General features: G+C 40.2%; 1 protein-coding gene across 1 annotated transcript; it reads left to right on the forward strand.

The window, feature by feature from the left end:
• The first annotated feature begins 2,227 nt into the window (after positions 1–2,227).
• Positions 2,228–15,700, forward strand: SRPRB (SRP receptor subunit beta). The gene is given in 8 exon segments (XM_007936984.2): positions 2,228–2,276; positions 2,279–2,347; positions 2,949–3,043; positions 4,783–4,860; positions 7,433–7,515; positions 9,943–10,079; positions 11,745–11,799; positions 15,487–15,700. Coding segments are annotated over 8 exon segments (780 nt in total).
• The last annotated feature ends 2,758 nt before the right edge of the window (positions 15,701–18,458 follow it).

The raw sequence follows: 18,458 nt of genomic DNA on the forward strand, positions 1-18,458 counted from the left end.
ACTCGACAGCACATAACAACAACAACAACATCACCTGCAAGATGTAAGCTTTTATATTTTCCAGAGGCACCTGAAACTCAACATATATAAAAGAGAGGCAATTTTCACTCTGGTGACATCCCCAGCCCAAACTTCCTCCAACTAATTTCCCTAATTTACATAATGGCACAATGATCTTCCTAGTCACCAATACCCATTGCCTAGGATTCAGACTTGGTCTTATCACACATATCCTTAATTCCTCACATTTAACTAACCACCACACTCTATTTAGGAGCTCTGGTAGCATAGTGCCTAAGGCACTTGACTGCTAACCAGAAAACTGGTGGTTCAAACCCACCAGCCACTCCTCGGAAGGAAGATGGGACAATCTACTTCCGTAGGGATACTGCCTCAGAAACCCAAGGAGGGGTCACTATGAGTCGGGTCCAACTCGACAACACATAACAACAACAACAACACACTCTATTATACCTTCTAAACATCTCTCAGATATGTGTCCTCCCTTCCATATCTACCTCTGTCCCTGGTTCAGACTCTGAGCATCTTTTGTCTAAACCCTGAAACAACCCCAGCTGTTCTCTGCTTCCAGTCTTTTTTTTTTTTCTCAAGTCATGGTTCTCCACAGAGCTGCCAATTATCTATGTCACCCCCAACTTAAAATTCTTATTTCATCCTAGATACAGTCTAGGTTCTTCATCCTAACACACAAGGTCCCTGCAGGTCTGGTTCCTGCCAGCCTTTCCATCTCTTGTCCCTTCCTACCACCTGTTTAATGCCCAAGACTGCAAATGTACTCCTCGGACTGGCGAACTTCTGACTGCAGGGCTATTTTATTTGGGCCACATGTTTTTATATGTCTTCAGTTACTTGTCAAATTTTTTAAAATGGAGTATTTCTCTTAAAAACCTGCTTTCTGGCTTCTCTTGAAAAAACTGGAAGTACTAACCACCCTTGGCAGGGAATAGAGGCTGAAGTTTTAAATGGTTCCCACCATTCCTATTGTTTTTCCTGGCTGTTTCCCTTAATGTAGGCATTTGAGTTTGCAGGTTTAGCTTTTTTTTTTTTTTCCTAGAGGTTTACTAGACAAATTGTCTAGAGGTTAGAATAGCTGTCTTTCCTGTACATATCACTGGCACATACTGATACTCTGCATGGGACATCCTTTCTCCCTTCATTACTTACAGAGGTGAACTCTTCCTTCAGCAGTTCCATTCACTTCTCTCCAGAAGTTTTTCTCTGAACCCACGATGGTCTCAGCGTCCTTTTCTGTATTCTTATAACACATCATACACCCTGTGTCACATCTCTTGCCACGTTCTACTCAGATTAAATGTTTGTATGATGCTTGAGTTCTTCACAAGGCTCACCCCACGCAGTAAGTGCCTGAAAATCTTCTGTGGAGATTTCTTGAACTATTCATTCCATTAATTCAATCTATTCTTCTTTCAACCACTGTGAAGAAAGAGCCCACCTAAACCCAGATTTTTAAAGGATGATGCAGAGGCTTCTCTAAGGTAGGGCAGCTACCGCACATGTGCCCTGGGCGCAACTTGAAGGGGACACCAATGAGCAGTTTCTATTAACCATCACAGTTTCCACTGCCAACTGTGAGAAATCATTCAGCAAGTTAAAACTAATATTTTTATATTTGAGAGACTCCATTGGTCAAGGCAGACAGTGTGATCTTGTTCCGCTGAGTGCAGAAAGAAGTTGGGGGGGGGGGGCGGAAATGACTTCGAGCACATCATAGACCAATTTTCATCAGTGAAAGCAAGGAAGGTGCAGTGGTAATTTTTCATGTAGCGCCATAATGTGGTAAGTGAAAAGGATTAACGAGCTTGATTTGTAATTATGAGCTGACATGGAAAAGTTACCTAAAAGAAGGGTGTCAGATGGTTGGACAGGGGCGCAATTTCATTGCTTGCCATAGGCGCTATTTTCCGTAGATATGCCTCTGGATGACTGTGCCCCTTGTCAAATACCTGTTCCCATCGTCTCGTTTTGTAGCAGCACAGTGTCACAGAGAACTGTAACTCCTAACAAGTCCTTGGGATTCCCAGTAGTTACCAAGGAGGAAATACAGTTTATGAACTACCACTCCCGTGATACACTGCTCCCCGCGCTTGCGCAGAGCTCAGAGCCACGTCGCTTTGGCGGCGACAGAAACCATACTCTTCAGAGACCACGTTCGCCATGGCTTCTTCGGACTTGCATCCGGTGAGGGATGACAGCGGTGTTGGAGGCTTCCAGCCCTACCTAGACTCCTTGCGGCAGGAACTTCAGCAGAGAGACCCGACGCTGCTGTCAGTAGTGGCGGCGATTCTCGTGGTGCTACTGACGCTGGGTAAGAGACTAGCGGATGGTTATGGCGGGTGCGGGACGTACGGGGTCCGGGCTTCGACTACGTCCTGCAGTCCGCGGGGGCACTTTGGTGGCGGCTAGAGAGGGGCACTAACTCATTTTACCAACACTGCCTCCCTTTTTTGAGTTATACACTGCAATATAGGGTGATCCTCGGCGACTTCTGGAGGCAAGTCCTAGCCCTTATAACTTACTGTTCATTTATCGGCCGCTGTATACCTGTTCCCCCACTTTCTACTACACTTAACTGCTAAGAATCATAGGCTCTTTATGCCACCATTGAGTTTACTGTTTTTTTGGGGGGGGGCTGAGCGTTGGGGTCACAAAGATAATAAGCAAGAATGCATTCGAGTACACCACAATCAGGGTAGGAGGTGCAGACCCAGGAAAGTTGCCAGTTCATAGTAACTGGTACACAATGGGTCCCCAACAACAGCACAAGCAGTTATAATGCTGGCGATACAATAAAAGTAAGTTCCAAGAGAATGAGGTGTTTTATGCAGATTATCTTTAATTCCCGCACCATACATGTAGACTCTTGATCATGAATGCATATTTTGGTTGCTTTTCTGTGTATTCGGCAGTGTTCTGGAAGTTCATCCGGAGCAGAAGGAGCAGTCAGAGAGCTGTTCTTCTTGTTGGCCTTTGTGACTCAGGGAAAACATTACTCTTTGTCAGGGTAAGCAGGTTTTTTTAATTTTTATTTTCACCTCTTTTAAACTTAACAGGAAATTTTAGAGCAACCTGTGTCCCACTGGTAAATAAAAATCAAAAAAACTGAATTTGGGAGTTCATTCTTGACTCTCTCGGGAGGAGAAAAATGCTCTTGGAAAATCCAAAAAACTTGTATTTGGTGACCATTTCTATTTCTTGCAGTTGTCAGATGGTGACATTTAGCCCTTATCACATTTAAGGGTTTTATGTACCAAAACTAGTTGCATCCTGTGGCTAAGGGTACTGGAACAGCTGAATAGACAGAAGCCAATCACAAGTATATAGTTTATAATTAATTGTGTAACAAACCCTTCTGGGCAGCTTGTCAAAAATGTTTTAAAAGGATGATTTTTCTTTCACATACGAGGCTTCTCACTAATACGTATGTTCTGGTTACCTAGTGCCGCTCTGACAAAAAATATACCACAAATGGGATGACCTTAACCAACAGGAGTTTATTCTTACTCCTTTTGGACATTCAGCCATGTCCAGCCAAGTGATGACAATTTGGAGGCTTTAAGGCCAAGTCATGCCAGGCTCTAGGGGCTGGGTGAAAGCCCCTCAACCATGGGGTCCAGCTCTGCCTCCGGCTCCCAGCCCACTAAAGCTAGAGAGCCTTTTCTTCACTTAGACAGCTGTTGGCTGCTGAGGCTGAGAAGCCCCCAAGGTTGACAAGTAAAAAGACACAGTCCCGATGTTACCAAACCACACGGCAGGCCATTAACTTTAGTCCATTGTAGTCCCAAGTTCGGCAGAGCATAGCAGGCTGCTGAGAAACAACACGACTACATGCAGGGTCCAAGCATGCCATAAGCTAGAGACCATTCCCAAGGCTTCTCCTTATATACAGGAAGCAGACCACATCCCAAAGGCAGCTACTCAGCTGCTTGTAGTAGATCCCACCATGGAGCTGATTGCGTCTTATCATGGGGAATACTACCACCAGCTGCCCAGCCATTCAGCCATGTCCAGCCAAGTGATGACAAACATAACCATCACATATGTATTTTTAATATATTTAGTATTTTTAACTGTGTATGTACATGTGTTACTATGAAGAATAGGAGGGACTTTGTTTTTATTCTTGAGAGTCTAAATTATTTCCCTTCCACTAAAGAAATAATCTCTAATCATTTTTAAAATAAATTTTTGATGATTAAAACTATTTATGGAAGATCCATAAATTTGGCCACTAACCTTAGTTTGCAAGTTGTTTTTTTCTCCCCTCCTAGTGGGAGATGGAAGGAGCTCTAGTGGTGTAGTGGTTAAGACTTGACTGCTAACCAGAAGGTTCGTAGTTCAAGCCTTCTAGCTGGTCCATAGAAGAAAGATTAGGCAGTCTGCTTTAGTAAGGTTTTGCAGCCTTGGAAACCCGATGGGGGTTGCTGTGAGTCAGAATCAACTCGATGGCAGTTTGATTTGCTTTTTTAAGTGGGAGAGGGAAGGTGCTCTAGTGATGTAGTGGTAAAAGCATTTGGCTGCTAAACAAAAGGTTGATGGTTTGAACCCTTCAGCAGCTCCATGGGAGAAAGATGTGGCAGTCTGCTTCCATAAAGATTCACAGTCTTGGAAACCCTATGGGACAGTTCTCTCTCCTAAAGGATCTATATGAGCTGGAATCGAGTTGATGGCAGCAGGTTTAGTTGTAAGAGAAATGAAATTTGCAATATTTTACTCTTATCTCTCCCGTCTTGTTTTTTACAGTTGTTAACAGGTCTTTACAGAGATACACAGACTTCCATCACTGATAGCTCTGCTGTATACAGAGTCAACAATAATAGGGTAAGATATTTTTGGAGTATTAGAGTCTCACAGGGTTATTTTACTGTAGTTGGGAAGTAATTTCCAGGATGTACTGAGAGTGTAGGCATTTGTAAGTGATTTTTATGGAGAAATATAGTCCATGTGACGAAGTCTGCTCTTGACCATACATACTTCAGATTTCATTAACAATTAAAAAATTGTTAAGCCTGCTTCTGTTTTGTTGTACTTTCTGCACATTGATATTACATCATGATTTATTCATATTTTTTGTTTTTATGTCTTTCCAATTTTACTATGAGTTCTTAAGGGTAGATATTAAGCTTTTGCTTTTCATTGTCTTTTGAATGGGTAATATGTGTTCATATGTTCCCAAGGTTAAAAAGATATTTGGTGAAAAGTAATTTTGCTGCCTCTATCCCCCAAACCCAGGCTTCCTCCTTAGAAGCAGTAACTTTTACCATTTTTATGTGTAACCTCCAGATGTTCCATGCATGTAGAAACATACATGTATATATTTCCTTTAATTTTTTTTTTTTTTTTTTTTAATTTAACAATATAGCTGATACAGCTTAGGCTTTCCCCCCATGTTGCCTTGCCACCTGGCTCATTTATGAGCTGTGTACTACTCCGTTGTGTGGCTGTACCATACATTTTTATTTAATCAGAGACTTATTAATGGGCATTTAGTTTTATTCATTGTTACGATACTTTGCTTTTACAAACAATGCCATAATGCTTATCTTTAAGAGTATATTTCAGAAATACCAAAAAAGAATCATGGGAAAGACTTTTCATGTGCCTAGCTAGCTCCAGAATGTAGGCAGTATCTGCTAAGTTGGTAATGATGCTTACGTGGGGGTATTCCAGAGTATACTGTAGACCAGTGCTTTCCAATAGAGTAGCCACTAGGCATGTGTGGGTACTGAGCACCTGAACTATGGCTAGTCCAGATTGAGGTGTGGTGTAAAATATATACCAGATCTTGAAGACTTAGTACGAAAATAAAGAATGTAAAATATCTTGTTAACAATTTCTTGTTTTTGTTATATGTTGAAATAATATTTTGTCTAAAGTGGATGAATAACTTTATTCAAATTAAGTTCACATTTTTAAAAAAAATTTTTGAAGTATACTGTTGTTGTTTTGTTATATGCTGTTGAGTCGGACCCGACTCATAGTGACCCCTCCTTGGGTTTCCGAAGCAGTATCACTATGGAAGTAGATTGCCCAACCTTCCTTCTGAGGAGTAGCTGGTGGGTTTGAACGGCCAGCCTTCTGGTTAGCAGTCAAGTGCCTTAGGCACTATGCTACCAGAGCTCCTAAGAGACAGCCCGGCTACCTGGCCGGGAGCGGCTGGTGGATTTGAACCGCCAGCCTTGGGTGTGGCAGCTGACTGCCCGAGGAGGCCCTGAGGCCATCCCTAGGGCCTAAAGTATACTAGAAAATTTTAAAATCACACATATGACTTACACTATATTTATTGAACAGTGCTGCTCTAGAACATTTAATAGTTGATTTAGGCACTTCATGGGATGAGGGCAACCTTCTTTCCTCACTCCTCCTGTCCCCTTATGTTTTAGATCTAGTCTCACTCTCTAGATAGTAATGAATCTTTTGCATTTCTTATCGTGTGTAGTGCAATACTGATTTTGAAATGGAGCAGTAGGTCCCAACTTGGGATCCTTGGACTCTCATCAGTATTTAAAACAAAGAGACTACTTTGGCATCATATATTTACGCATAAAGGGCCTCCATAAACTAACCAGAAGGTCATAATAAATCCAACTGGAATTGTGTGAAATCTGTGTGTGATGCTGACTCCCTCCTGCTGCCAGTGGTTATGGTTTCCTGTGGATAAAGTAGAACATCTGAGCAGCGATCAGTGGCCCTGATACATGTACCAGAGCCACATCTACATTGAACGTGAGGTCAAGGATGAGGGCCTGCAGTGGTGAATAGGACTTAGGTGGATGCTTAATTGGATCACAACTTGTCTGTTTCCCTGATTGCAGTCTGGATCAAGAATTGACATAAACATTTGACAAAGTGGAACAAATAAATGGTGTATCTGCTAGACAAATATTTAACAGTGGAAATGATAAAAAGGGCTTTGTTGTTATAAAGATTGGTACATGATACATTGGTATCATGCTATGTGATAAATTTTAGACTCTTAAATTACGTTATTTAATTTGTGAATCATTGTTACTGTTTTTTGTATTTAATCATACTGGAATATTTCCTTAGCCTCAGATGGACCACACTTCCCTAACTCCCCCAGACAGGGTCAGGTTTCTTATGTACCCTCAGAATATTTATGAAAGTTATAATTCCAAATATATATGTAATTTTACATTGTGTTGGTCTTCCTCATTATACTATAAACCTTGTTAGAACAGGGGCTATATGTGTTTTTACTCATTGGTATATCTCTGCTTGACTGATTTATAAGTCAAAGATGTTCGGTGAACATTTGTTTGAATCCTTAATTAATTACATACCAGTCTGCTACCTGAAATCTGATACTAAATGTCCATGTTGTGAACATGGAACTGGACTCAAACATTAATGTTATTTTTGCCATCCTCAGGGTAATAGCTTGACCTTGATTGACCTCCCAGGCCATGAGAGCTTACGACTTCAGTTCTTAGAGCGGTTTAAGGCTTCAGCCAGGTAAGTAGGAAGGAATGGTATGGATCTGTCTGAAGTCTCTATTGAGGCCTTGGTTATACTCCAGAGGGAGCATGGGGATCCTGGAGTGGAGAGAGTGAAAACCATGGGGCCAGTCAGTCTAAGTTGCTTTTGTGAGGGTTACATAAGATCATGTTTAAAAAGTGTTTCTTAGAGTGTTTGAAAAGTGTTAACTCTTATAACTGTTGTTAGTAAATTTTACATTTACTCTGACGATATAAATTTAATGATGTGTAGGACTATTAAAATCTTAAGAAAGAATTTTAAGAAGGGTCTTAAAAGTTATTAAAATCCAACATTATGTAAGTCAGTTCCTAAATTACCTAAAGTTAATGCCTCAAGGAATTCAGAATGTATTTCTTGTGATACCCACTATCAGTTATTCACTCTTAAAGTTCTTTTATAAATTTCTTGTGCTGAAGTTTAAGATGCTTGTTTCTTATTTGCTCTTTTACACTGATAAAAACTGAAGATGTGTATTAGTGTGCCACATTTTAACATCTTTGGAATTGGGATGCTTCTTATAGTCAATGGTGTTATGGTTTGATTGGCTGTATTTTCTGTTTCCTAGTGGCAACAGAAATAATTGTGTCTTAATTCATTTGTCTTATCTTAGGTTGATGAAATAGCATAGTTGGTTCTTCCTTTATTTTTGAAGATGTCTAGGCTTACATTTGGAGCTCTGGTAGCATAGTGCCTAAGGTATTTGTCTGCTTATCAGAAGGCTTGCAGTTCAAACCCACCAGCCACTCCTCGGAAGGAATGTTAGACAATCTACTTCCATAGTGATACCGCCTCAGAAACCCAAGGAGGGGTAGCTATGAGTCGAATCCGACTCAAGGGCAGTGCGTTTGGGTTTTTGGTTTTGGGCTTACATTTTATTATTGTTTCTTTGCCCACAAGATGGTGGTGGTGAGCAGTCTGTCACAGATGAGGAAGTTATGTATGTGATTTTCATTCTTCAAACAATTACGACAAATCTGGCTCCATGACATTTCATTGTCATTTCTTTATGAGTAATCTCTCTTTTTTGAGGGGGTAAATTTTGCCAAAATTTGGATTAAAAAATCTTTTACAAATGTTAATTATTTTACAGTTTCCAGTATAATTACTCTTTGATTCAAATATTTTGGATAAACAAGTTTTCTTCAAAATTTGAAGATAAAAATGAGTTTAAATAAGTTTTAATCACAATAAATGTAAACTGAATAAAAAGACATTTACTGTATTTGTTGTGACTACAATTTTTTTTTTTTTTAATTCTGCCTTCTGGCTTAATAAATTTTCCATAATCTCTTTTTCTTCTACTCGTTTGAAAGTACTCTATTTCTACTCTTTGTAGAAATACCCCTCCCTCCTTTTTTTTTTTTAACAGCGCATATATAACACAAGTCTAAGGAAGGTTGGGCAATCTACTTCTGTAGTGATACTATCTCGGTACCTAAGAGAGTGTGGGTAAATGGTGGAAAAGGAAAGTCTGTCCCATTAACTTACGGGGGGAAAGTTAATGGGACAGACTTTCCTTTTCCACCATTTACCCACACTCTCTTAGGTACCAGCTGACCTTGAGTTCTCTAATGAAAAAACCACGCTCACTGTCATCAAGTCGATTCTGACTCATAGTGACCCCCCATTGGGGGTTTCTGAGGTGACAAATCTTTATGAAAGTAAATTGCCCCATCTTCCTTCCAAGAAGTGGTGGGTTTGAACCTCCAGCCTTCTGGTTAGCAGTCAAATGCCTTAGGCACTATGCCACCAGAGCTCCTTTTAAGGTTTCCAGGACACAGAGGCATAGTGCCTAAGGCATTTGACTGCTAACCAGAAGGCTGGCGGTTCAAACCCACCAGCCACTCCTTGGAAGGAAGGTTGGGCAATCTACTTCCATAGCGATACTGCCTCGGAACCCAAGGAGGGGTCGCTATGAGTTGGAATCGACTCGACAGCAGTAAGTTTAGGGCATGTTATTTCACTTCTTTTTGCCTTACCCATACTACTTTCCAGTTTGTGCACCATATTTTGGTCTCACTAAAATTCAGCTCAGCTATTACATGCCTCCTTTATTTAAATGATCTTCCTGTTTGTTCCGTTTATGTCATGTGTGTATAGGTCTGTTGTAGCATTTTATTATACTGTTTTGTGTATGATAATTTCTTGGTCTTTGAGAGCCCGCATCATTTCTCATTATCTTTCCAGCTTTAGTCATTGATACATAGTAGCTCTCAACAGTTCTGTGACATGAGTATTTGTATTGTGTGATAACATGTACACACACCTCTGTGTGTGTGTGTGTGTGTTGTGTGTTATTCACTAGGACTGACTAGAAGGAATTAAGGATACTTTTTTTTTTTAATTCAAGATGATGATGCACTACTGTGTGTTCATTTGCTGGTTTTCTTATTTTCTCTCCAGGGCTGTTGTGTTTGTTGTGGATAGTGCAACATTCCAGCGAGAGGTGAAAGACGTGGCTGAGTTCCTATATCAAGTTCTTATTGACAGTCTGGGTCTGAAGAATGCACCATCCTTCTTAATAGCCTGCAACAAGCAAGGTGCCATTATGTTTTCTGGGAATAATGGAGATTTTTCTGGGATTGCTACTAAGAATTAGTACATTTATCTACAGTTTTTCTTAATGAGGATGATAGTTGCTGTGTGAACTGTAAATTCACTTTTAAATCTTAAAATCTATTTCTGTTTCTACCTTTCTGTCACTCTTCTTACCAGGGTGTTTCAAGGACAGATAACAGATACTACTACCAATTTTTCTTTAATATGTTTTTTTTTTCTTTTTTTAGTTATATATTATCTTACTTTATCAAGTTAAGTTAATTGGATTGGTAATATCATATCACATACACAGCTTTGGAGGGACAAAAAAGACTTTCCTTTCAAATAGATTTACCATCCAGCAAAATTTATCAAGAAGAGTTGGCAGAAAGTTGTTTTCCTTTAACTTGCTATTTGTTAAACATTTTCTAGTCACAACCAGTTAAACTGGGTTTTACTTTCAGTTGGATTAGATGATCCCTATAGGACTCTCTGATCAAAAATTCTGTCTCTCTGAAGAGCCCAGTGCTTTTCTTAGAAGTGATCAGGTAATAACTCTAACCATGCCAGATCAGAGATTACTACCTGCCTGTCTCTCCCTTTTTCCTATTCATTATAAGGAGGGGAGTTAACATGTGTCAGGCATCTGCTTTGTGTCAAACCAGCACTTATTTTCTTGTCTGTTGTGTACTTCGTACTTTAACATTATGTATCATTTGAGTATCAGCTGAAATAAGCTAAGTTTACTTTTAAATGACAGATGTGGTATTATCTGTATGAATGAAGGCTCTTTTTAAAATAACACAGTTGGTAGGTTTTCTTTTTGCTATACAGGCATACCTTGTTTTACTGCACTTCGCTTTATTGTGCTTCTCAGATACTCCATTTTTTTTACAAATTGAAGGTTTATGGCAACCCTGTGTTGTACATGCCTGTCGGCACCATTTTCCCAACAGCATGTGCTCACTTTGTGTCTCTGTGTCACATTTTGGTAATTCTCACAATATTTCAAACTTTTCCATAATGCTGTTGCTTACTTAATAGACTATTGTATAATGTAAGTATAAATTTTATGTGCATTGGGAAACCAAAATAGGCACGTGGCTTTCTTTATTGTGATACTTGCTTTATTGAGGTGGTCTGGAACCAAACCTGCAATATCTCTGAGGTAATGCCTGTACTGGCTAGACTTACATATGTATTAATTAAAAAGGTCTATTAGGAACTCTGGTGGCATAGTGCCTAAGGCACTTGACTGCTAACCAGAAGGCTGGCGGTTCAAACCCACCAGCCACTCCTCGGAAGGAAGATTGGGCAATCTATTTTCATAGTGATACTGCCTCGGAAACCCAAGGATGGGTCGCTATGAGTTGGATCCAACTCAACAGCAGTGAGTTTGGTTTTTTAGTTTGATAAAGTATAGAAAATAGTGAAAGAACTGAAGTCATTTTTAAGGTCACTAACAGAAGATATTTATAAGCATTATCTTAGGAAAATCCTTATGTGCAAATATAAAGCTTACTTTTGATAGGGAAAGAGCTAGTAATAAAAGCTTTTTAAAAAAATGGGAGGGGGAGTATTAATGGTTTAATATTTTCCATCTGTTTCAGAAGTTTTTGGGAATGACTCAGGTTTAAATTACAAATAACATTTTTATTTCTTTACAGATATTGCAATGGCAAAATCAGCAAAGTTAATTCAGCAGCAGCTTGAAAAAGAACTGTAAGTATGAATGAAGCCTGTTGTTTATTTATATATCTTAACCCTTAGACCTTAAGCAGCATATTCATATTTTTTCCTTTGTCTGTGATTATCACAATAAAGTTGAAGATTAGTGTAAAATATATGTATTAAGAGCTTGATTGAAGAATTAATAGAAAAGCATTAATGGGAGGCTTATAGATATTTTTAATCTTCATGAAAAGATCTCAGATTTCTTGAAATGGTTATTGTTCTGGTTACCTAGTGCCACTCTGACAAGAATATACCACAAATGGGATGGCCTTAAACAGGAGTTTTATTCTCTTGCAGTTTGGAGGCTTTAAGTCCAAGTTCATAGTGCCAGGCTCTAGGGGCTGAGTGAAAGCCCCTCAACTTTGGGGTTCAGCTCTGCCTCCTGCTCCCAGCCCACTGAAGCTAGAGGCTTTTCTTCACTCAGACAGCTGGTGGCTGCTAAGACTGACAAGCCTAAGGTTGACAAATAAAAAGGCACAGTCCTGATGTTACCAAACCACATGGCAGGCCATTAATTCAAGTCCATTGTAAGTCCCAAGGTTGACACAGCTGCATGCAGAATTCAAGCATGCCATAAGCTAGAGACCATTCTTAAAGCTGTTTCTTATATTCGGGAAGTACACCACATCCCTAAAGCAGCTAGTCAGCTGCTCCAATACATTCCACCATGGAGATGATTACCAATCTTACCATGGGGAGTTAACTATATCCAGCTGCCCAACCACTTAGCCATGCCCAGCCAAGTTGACACAAAAACTTAACCACCATAGTTATACTCACTTTATTAACCCATTGATTGTAGAAAAGTTTAAAGCCATTTGAAATTTTTGTGGACAGAACCACAAAGGAACATTTAGGAGGAATTGAAAAATGTACTGTTTTGTGTTTCTTTTCAAGCTACTTTGGTAATATCATTTAGTTCGCTTTTAGTGTTTAAAAATTTATAAATTGAGCTATAAACTTTTAAATTTTAAGGAATCTAGCATGTCTTTGTGTTCTGCTAGCTTATAAAAGCCAGCCAAAACTTTGCTGAGAGAGAAAAAATTGATTCACATTTTAATGAAGCAAATTTTATTTTTTTAGTACTTTTTTGAAAAGGATCTGATGAGGAAAAAGTATATGAATTCAACTTGTAGCATATTTTTTTCCTCTGATTTCTTTACTCCTTTAGTCATTTAAAGAACACCTATAATGCATCTACTATGTGCCAAGTCCTCACTCAGTCTGTGGCCATAGGAAATATGACCCAGTTCCTCTCACTCAGGAGCTTAGAGCCTGGTAGAGTATGGTGTGCATCAGGAGTTTGCAAACTCCTGCCCAGGGGCCTGCAAGCTAAGAATGGTTTTATATTTTTAAAGAGTTGTTAAAGAAAAAAGAAAGTCACAGAAGCTGAATGTGGCCCACAAAGCCTAAAATGTTTAATTTCTGGCCCTTTACAGAAAAATTTTGCCGGTCCTGGTTAAATCATCTTTAGAGGTTTCTATTCCTTCTGAAGTTTCATTTACATCATCTTTTCTTCCCGTAACGCTTAATGCTTACTCTCTTGGGACTGTACACATTGCCTGCTATCAGGCTGAGGGAATTCAAATGATTAGATGACTGGTTTTTCTGAAAATTCAACCGCAATTCTTAGGAATTGTTTTGGGGAACAGAGGTTATCATGATGTTGTTGGTGCATCAGTTTGTTTTGTTCTTATTCTTTTTAAACAGCACAGTCTAAGTCTTCTAGTGTTTAAAGGACATGTTTTCCTTACTCCATTTGCTTTTCACTATAAAGAACCATAGAAATACAAGTGAAGTGAATTGATGAAAAGTTGTAAAGTTTAACATTTAGTTAAGTTAGTTTAATCCATTGAGAAGATTATGCCCCATCAGCTTTGAAGCACTTCATAAATGGAATAACAAGGCTTACTGTATCTATACGACCCTCTGGCAAAAGCTAAATACATGTAATGTTTTTCCTCTTTTTCAAAAATTTGTTATTGTAAAATAACCTTACATAGGAGGATAACTAGGACAGATGCAAAGAGTTTAAAGGATACTAAAATGATACCCATGCACCTGCCACCTTGCTTAGAACACCCTGTGTGTTTTCCCCAAAAGCTTTTCCCTCTTTCCCTCCAGGTGTAAGTAATATCCTGAATTTTGGGTTAATTATACGCTGTTTTTAAAGTACTCTTATTATGTGTGTCCCTAAACCAAGGCATTGTGTAGTTTTACCTAAGGGTTTTGCACCAAGTTTCAAATCTGCTAGAATTAAGCAATGCTTTATTTTGTAAAAAGTAGATAGGTATCATGTATTCCTCTGCTCCTTGATAGCAGGCAGAGTGAGGGAGGTAGAAAAAGGATTGCTTCTAACAAAGAAAAATTAGTGTTGCTTACATCTGTTTAAGAAGCCCTGGTGGCACAGTAGTTAAGCATTTGGCTACTAACTGAAAGGTCAGCAGTTCAAACTTACCAGGTACCCTGCAGGAAGAAGATGAGGCAGTCTGCTTCTGTGCCGATTATAGCCATCTCTTTATTCCAGCCAGCAGGTGGCAGTAAGGGAAGGTCTTAGTGGTTAAAGAGGCTAGAGAATAGTAATTCTGCTCGAATTAGACATGAGAATCTGGAGTTTATGGATTTCTAAGCTTCATATCCAAATAGAATCAAGATAAAAATAAATACCCTATCTACCCACACTTACTCCCAGAAATGAAATTTTCTAACACTGTAGCATGTGCTTTATTTAAAATGACGTATTTCAAAATGGCATCATCCATGAGATCCTAATTGTAGGGGCATTGGGCTGACAGGTTGTGTTGACATGGGCCCACTAGTGACCTGTCATTAGCCATGTAAGATTGAGCCCATCTCACCTGTCTGTCCAAGAGAGTGGTCTACAGATACAAGGGATTATTATTGTCAGGTCAGATCCAGCTCACAGTGACCCCGTGTACAACAGAACACAACACTGCCCGGTCCTGCGCCAGCCTCACAATCCTTGCTATACTTGAGCCCATCGTTACAGCCACTGTGTCAGTCCCTCTCATTGAGGGTCTTCCCCTTTCCCACGGGCCCTCCACTTTACCAAGCATGATACCCTTCTGCAGCGAATAGTCCCTTTTGACAGCACGACCAAAGTAGGTGAGGTGAAGTCTAGCTATTCTCACTTCCAAGGAGCATTCTTGCAGCTATACTCCTTCCAGGACAGATTTGTTCCTTCTTCTAGCAGTCCATGGTATTTTCAGTATTCTTTGCCAACACCACAGTTCAAAAGCATCACCTCTTCTTAGGTCTTCCATATTTCTTCTCAGGTCTTCCATATTCATTGTTCAGCTTTCACATGAATTTGAGGTGATTGAAAATACCATGGCTTGGGTTAGGCACACCTTAGTCTTCAAAGTGACAGCTTTGCTCTTCAACACTTTGAAGAGGTCTTTTGAAGTGGATTTGCCCAATGCAGTATGACATCTGATTTCTTGATTGCTGCTTCCATGGGTGTTGATTGTGGAATCAAGTAATATGAAATCAAGGGACTGTTAGACAATCTTAATAGTATAATTGATGGTTCTATGATTAAGTATTTGAGCGGTGAAATATTTAGGAACTAAAATGGTTTCTTAAAGTCTTTTAATTGCTTCATAAAAATTAAACTGTTTTTGCTTCCTGATTTGTTTTCCTTTTGCCTCCTAGCAACACCTTACGAGTTACCCGTTCTGCTGCCCCCAGCACACTGGACAGTTCCAGCACCATCCCTGCTCAGCTGGGAAAGAAAGGCAAAGAATTTGAATTCTCACAGCTGCCCCTCAAAGTGGAGTTCCTGGAGTGTAGTGCCAAGGGTGGGAAGGGGGACAGTGGCTCTGCGGACATCCAGGACTTGGAGAAATGGTTGGCTAAAATTGCCTGAGCAGAACGCTTGGATTTGTATGTGACTGGCAGTTTTGGAAAAGGATCTTCCTGGGAGTCGATAAAGAAGGGGTGCAAAATATGGTTAGAAACAGTTCTTGTTCCAGAAACAAATTACTGTTGAACCAGCTTAGGATTTTTTTTTTTTTTTTTTTCAGTTCAGTTCTCCTTTATTGCTCCCTTTCAGAGTGTGGTCATTTATATTTGCCCTTGTGTACTTTCCCTCTTAAGGTATATGTAACATCCCTTTAGCTTATGCTAAAGGTCGAGGTCTTTGTAACATAACAGGCAGACTCTGCATAGAGAGAATATTACCATGAGAATATGGTTTTAACCTGAAAAGTTTTCTTATCCTATGTGCTTTAGTCCCTCCTTCTAAGAAGTAAATCTGCCTATTTATGTAACCGGTTCATTTCCAATTGCCCTTTCATGAGTAATACATTCCCTAGTCCTCTGAATTCTCAAATTTCTAAGTACAGTTACAGTATGGTTTTTCCCTCATTTAATGGCAGATAGAAAACAGCAACAGAGTGGAGATGTGAATGCCGGGCAATGGGCTCTGTTCTTCATCAGCTCAGTGATGTGTCCACACTCCAGCCTTTAGCACTTAACGTTTCAGAAACTCATGTTCATGAAGCTTTCGAGTCATTCCCAGATGATTAAACTGTAAATACTAATCACCAGATGCCTAGAGTCTAGTGTGTTCTCTATACTGAGGAATATAGGGGAGATTTCGAAACTGTTCCCCTTCCACTGGATGGCTGGCACTCCTGGGCTACAGCAGTCAAATGTGTTCTCTGTTCTGGTGGTAGCCTTTTATGGCCCTGCAGCTATGCAGACAAAGTAGTTCCATTTTTTCCTGAGGTGGAAGGCAAGTGAAAAGAGGGTTGTCAGGTCATGAGAACAGGTAGATTGCCTATGACTGTCACGTATGTGACACCTTTGCTCGAAACAAACACAGCAGTGTCTGAGCTACCCCTTGTATGTATGAACATCAGGACCTGCTTCCAAAATAGCTGCCACATGGTACAGATGACCCTCTTTCCTAAGGCTGTGGAGAGATGCCATTTGTGGAGGGGCAGCTGTGATGGATAAGCCACGGGCACTCTTGGGAGCTGCTACCACATTCTGAAATGGAATCTTCCTGTGGGTGGAACATGTAGACTGAGAAGGCTCTAGGTACTGGCCACATAGTTCTTATCTCAGGCTGGGTTCCCAAGAGAAGCAAAACCAATGAAACTTAGAGAAAGAGAAATTTATCTTAAGGAAATGGCTCGCACAGTTGTAGGGGCTGATGAGTCCCACGTCTGTGGCTCAGACGTCAAGTTGGAGGTTTCTCTTGACACTGGCAGGAGTTAATGAACCCAAGATTGGCAGGCAATTCAGTAGGCTTCAGAGGCTGGTAAAATGGCAGACTGTTGGTTCACAGGCTGTGAAGGCGATAATCCCAGGATTGGCAGGCAGTACGGCAGGCCACTGGTTCAAGTCCAGGTGGTGATGAGCCTGATACAGGATCTGGAGCAAAAAGCCAAAGAGTTTTGCCACAGCTTTTCCATATATATATATACACTGGAAGCAGGCCACACCCCTGAGGAAACTAAACTCCCTTTCAACTGACTGGCTGTATCATATGAGACAACTGCTTGAAACAAACACATAGTATCAGGTCTCATCATGGAGAATGACTACATCATACCTACTAAGCCACTGAGAATCCGCCCAGCCAAGTTGACACACAACTTTTAACTATCATAGTTCTTTATTCTGGTTCTTCTTTCAAGCACCTTTTCAAAGGGTTCTGGGGCTTTGGTAGGCTCTCTGCTGCCAGGAGCCCAATAGCTTGCAAGATGTCCTAATTCCTAATCAAGAATAGCTGCTGTTTGTAGGAAGTTTTGGGGGTCTGCCACTTACCTTCCTGTGCCCCTGTATCAGTGCCTCCTGAGATTCCAGCGTGAGGTATTTGACCATGTGCTGTTTGAGATAATTTCAGCTGGATTATTAAACCTTTTCATTTTGGGTTTAGCACAAAATTATCAAAGCTTCAGTTGGCCTATGCCCGTATCAGCTGGAGGATATCAGCAGTTAAGATGCTTACCTCCTCTATTTCAGTCCTTCAAATATATTTAAAGAAAGGTGATTTTGCTCAGGAAAGTAATTCCATGTCCTTTTTCAATTATAAAACCATAAACTGTTGATTACTCACAAGAACTTTGTATGCATTCATTCATTTATTCAACAAAATGCCATTTTAACTGGGCCAAACACTGCACTAGGCCCTGGAAATAAAAAGCATGATTCCTGCCTTTAGAGGCATTTGGCCCCATCTGAGGTTAAAAAATGTGCCTTTTCAGAGTGTAACTAATCCCTGTTCTCCTCCCATCTCTGTATTTGTGTGAATTCCACCATGACTGCACTGGTTGGCTCCATGGTCAGCTGTTTCAGTGCTGCCCACATTTCCTTGTCCTGCTGTGCCAGCCAGGCAGCACCAACAGGGGCTGCCGCTTTTCTTCCCATAGTCCCTGAATCCGGTGCCTCCTGACATTCCAGTGTTCCTCTCTGGGCCTGCTATGGGTGAAGCACTTGGTGTTGTAGATACTTGAGATCATTTTGTTTCAGCTGGAATTTGCTTTTTCTTCTTTCACAAACTTTTATTTTATTTTTTAAGCATGTTGTTGTTGTTGTTGTTATGTGCCATCGAGTCGGCCCCGACTCATAGCGACCCCTCCTTGGCTTTCCGAGGCAGTATCACTACGGAAGTA

The sequence above is a fragment of the Orycteropus afer genome, unplaced genomic scaffold (assembly GCF_000298275.1).
Source record: "Orycteropus afer afer isolate SDZICR_OR568_19922 unplaced genomic scaffold, OryAfe1.0 scaffold00003, whole genome shotgun sequence".
Classification (NCBI taxonomy): domain Eukaryota; kingdom Metazoa; phylum Chordata; class Mammalia; order Tubulidentata; family Orycteropodidae; genus Orycteropus; species Orycteropus afer.